The 3753-nt window shown below is 31.6% G+C and overlaps 1 protein-coding gene across 1 annotated transcript; it reads left to right on the plus strand.

Moving 5' to 3' along the window:
• Window positions 1-2053: 2053 nt before the first annotated feature.
• Window positions 2054-2892, plus strand: LHYA1_G009222 (uncharacterized protein; the record flags this gene model as incomplete). Its single annotated transcript, XM_031154126.1, has 4 exons — window positions 2054-2068; window positions 2113-2134; window positions 2430-2798; window positions 2885-2892. The coding sequence occupies 4 exons, from the start codon at window positions 2054-2056 to the stop codon at window positions 2890-2892; spliced, it is 414 nt and encodes a 137-aa protein (XP_031000875.1).
• Between the last annotated feature and the right edge of the window lie 861 nt (window positions 2893-3753).

Raw genomic sequence — 3753 nt, forward strand, 5'->3', positions numbered from 1 at the left:
CAAATTGGCTTTATTTGGATGAGCTGTAGTTGTTACAGCTGTATTATTATTACTATCATTACCTGTGCTTGCCGGTGCAATAACAATGGTTTTAACGGATAGAAATTTTAATACATCATTCTTTGAAGCTGCAGGAGGTGGTGATCCTATATTATACCAACATCTTTTCTGATTTTTCGGTCATCCAGAAGTTTATATATTAATTATACCAGGTTTTGGTATAATAAGTACTGTAATATCAGCTAGTTCTAACAAGAGTGTTTTCGGATATTTAGGTATGGTTTATGCCATGATGTCTATTGGTGTATTAGGATTTGTTGTTTGAAGTCATCACATAAAATGAGTGTAGGTTACTCATATTCGTGTAAGCAGAGCCAAACTCCGGGGAAGCCCTAAAGCCCTAGTAACCAAAGTTATATTAGAAATAATATGACCGGCCTGATTAATGCCTCAGGGTAAGGTAACATCACTAGGGATGATAGAAATGAAATGGGTGATCGCGGATCTAAATCAGACATTAAAGTGAAATATTGTGTCTGTAAAAGAGCAACGAGTAGATGGTTCTCCAGTTATTTAGTTAGATATTCCAGACTTATCTCAGAAGGGCAGCCTTTATACCTAGACTATAAATGAATAATCTTTAATTGTATTCAAGTCTTATCTCAGAAGGGCCAGCCATTATTGCTAGACTATAAATGAATATTATTTAACTGTAAGGTGTACTCTAGTCACCGGGAAACCGGCTTTGGGGAGAAAAATTTCACTTAAGTAACCCTAAATTAAAGTTACTACATTAGCCAGTTCCTTACATTAATAATTTTTTCATTACCAATAATGAAAAAATAAAATCCTGAAAAATTAAAAAGTATCCCCCCACTAGGGTGGGGGGAATACTTTTTTTGTATAGCTATACAAAAGGTAACTCAATTCTTAGGCTGAAGGATAGAGTAATAAGGTATAGTTTTTTTTTTTATTAATGGGACAAATTTGTAGACGGTATACAGTTGGTTTAGATGTGGATACAAGAGCATATTTCACAGCCGCTACATTAATTATTGCTGTTCCGACAGGAATTAAAATTTTCTCTTGATTAGCAACATGTTATGGGGGATCTTTACATTTAACACCTGCTATGTTATTTGCTTTAGGTTTCATATTTATGTTCACCATTGGAGGGTTATTAATCCACTTGGCTCTCCCTTTAAAGATCACCATATGCTGGGAGATACTAACAATTATATTATTAGATATTATATTAGTAATACCAATAAAAAAATCTAATTTTGTACAATCAGCAGGTAACCTACGGACATTGTTTTTTTACAATAACTTAGTAGGCACCTTAGAGACTAAACGTGATCCTCGCAAGTTATTGCGAGAAGATATAGTCCATGTAATGGAGAGCTCATTCTTTCATTTTAATCTTAATAAAATAAAACTTTATATATTTTCTCCTATAATAACTAATGAAGGAACTAAAAATTTATTTTCTACAACTTGCAGGGTATTAAATAGGGAATTAGACCTATCTCTACCCTCAAAAGAAATTAGTGAAGTAGATCTTAATTCTTCTGAAAAAATTCTTAAATCATATGCATTAAACCCTGTGAAAGTTTATGGTAATTTTATGACTGATAGAGTTAAAATAATAATAGAAAGTGCGCTGAAATACAGGGTAGTTATAAAGAATATATATTTAGTTATGAAAGATTAAAAGATTAAAAGATTAAAGAGCCTTCGTTCGTAAGTGGAGTTGTTATAGCTAACGCATCACTAGATATAGCATTCCACGATACCTATTACGTAGTTGCTCATTTTCACTACGTATTAAGTATGGGAGCAGTATTTGCACTATTTAGTGCATGATATTTCTGAATACCTAAAATATTAGGATTAGATTATAACAGAATGTTAGGTAAAGTACATTTCTGAATATTATTTGTGGGAGTTAACGTGACATTTTTCCCTCAACATTTCCTTGGTCTACAGGGAATGCCGCGTCGTATAAGTGATTATCCTGATGCATTTGCAGGATGAAATTTAATAAGTAGTTATGGATCTATCATTAGTGTGATAGCTACTTGATTATTCTTATATATAGTTTATGTACAGTTAGTTGAAGGTAAAGCTGCTAGTAGATACCCTTGACTAACAGCAGAATTCTATAGCGATATTCTACAAACATTATTAAATAGAAACTCTAATTCATTAGAATGAGCATTAAATAGTCCACCAAAACCCCATGCATTTGTTAGTCTTCCTTTACAAAGTTTTTTTTTTTTCACCTTTATATACTTCTTTTTCAATTTTTACACTTTTAAACTCTTTTTTCCTTTCGCTTAATACACTTTTAAACTCTTTTTTCCTTTCGTTTTATACTCTTTTAAACTCTTTTTTCCCTTCATTTGTTTTAATACGTGATTATGAAGGAGAGCTAGAAGAAGTTAGAAGAGAATTGGAAGGGCTTACTGAAGAGCGTAAAATAGTCGATCAAGAGAATAATGATGCAGGTGACTATGGTCCTGATGGTGCAGACGAGGAATCTGCAGATCGGTTAGAGGCGATAGATCGCAAGATCGCAGAGTTAGAGGAGAAAGAAAGAGAATTACAAGAGCATATAAATGATGAAGAGAATAGTGAAAACTCTGGGTCAGATGGGGGTGAAAACTCTGGATCAAATGGGGGTGAAAACCCTGGATCAAATACGAATGGAAACCCTCAAACAAATGGGTATGGAAACCATGAATCAGATACGAATGGAAATCCAGAATCAGATACGAATGGATATCCAGAATCAGGTACTAATGGATATCATTCAGGTTGGTTAGATCACCTGCGAAATTCGTTAAAACAATTGTTAGATATGTTAAATGTACATTAACAGAATATTGATTGATTTAATTATTAAATTCTTATATAAACTCAAATTATTTCTAGTGTGTATTTCATGGTTTTTATCCATTTTAAATTTGAATGTATATTATATTACTTATGGCTAGTCTGAAATATCATGCACTATATAGTGCAAATACTGCTCCCATACTTAATACGTAGTGAAAATGAGCAACTACGTAAAATGTAGTGAAAACGAGCTACTACGTAATATGTATCGTGGTATGCAATATAAAGAATTAGTTTAATTGGTCAAACAGCTTTTTAAAGTAATATAGAAGTTCGAATCTTTTATTCTTTTGTGTTAGTAAATTCAATTTCTTTTTTATTATTATCTAATGCCGTCACTTTAAGACGAGATAAATCTATACTATATAGTAGAGTAGCTATTTTAGCTGTACTCTATTCTTCATTACTTGCCTTTTTTTCTTTATTTCTGACTTTTTTGAATAGCGGTGTAGGTTTATTTGGTGGTTTATTCCATGTAACTAGTACTACACAAATATTTCACTTATTTATATTTATAATAAGTGCGGTTATATTACAGTTAACTGCGTTTTATCCCCGAAAAGTTTGAATAGCAGCTTATTCTTCAATAAGCCAGTTATTCATGTATAATTTATTGTATTATAGAACTAAAATAATGGATAAAATGGGAGAACAATTTAAAATAATAGAATATCCTTTAATTTTATTATTTATTATAACTGGGGCCGTATTTTTAATTTCCACTAGCGATTTAGTATCTATATTCCTTTCTATAGAATTACAAAGTTATGGTTTATATTTACTTAGTACTTTGTATAGAAATTCAGAATTAGCTACTTCTGGTGGTCTTACTTATTTTTTATTAGGGGGTTT

This window comes from Lachnellula hyalina, assembly GCF_007821495.1.
Source record: "Lachnellula hyalina strain CBS 185.66 chromosome Unknown contig00393, whole genome shotgun sequence".
Classification (NCBI taxonomy): domain Eukaryota; kingdom Fungi; phylum Ascomycota; class Leotiomycetes; order Helotiales; family Lachnaceae; genus Lachnellula; species Lachnellula hyalina.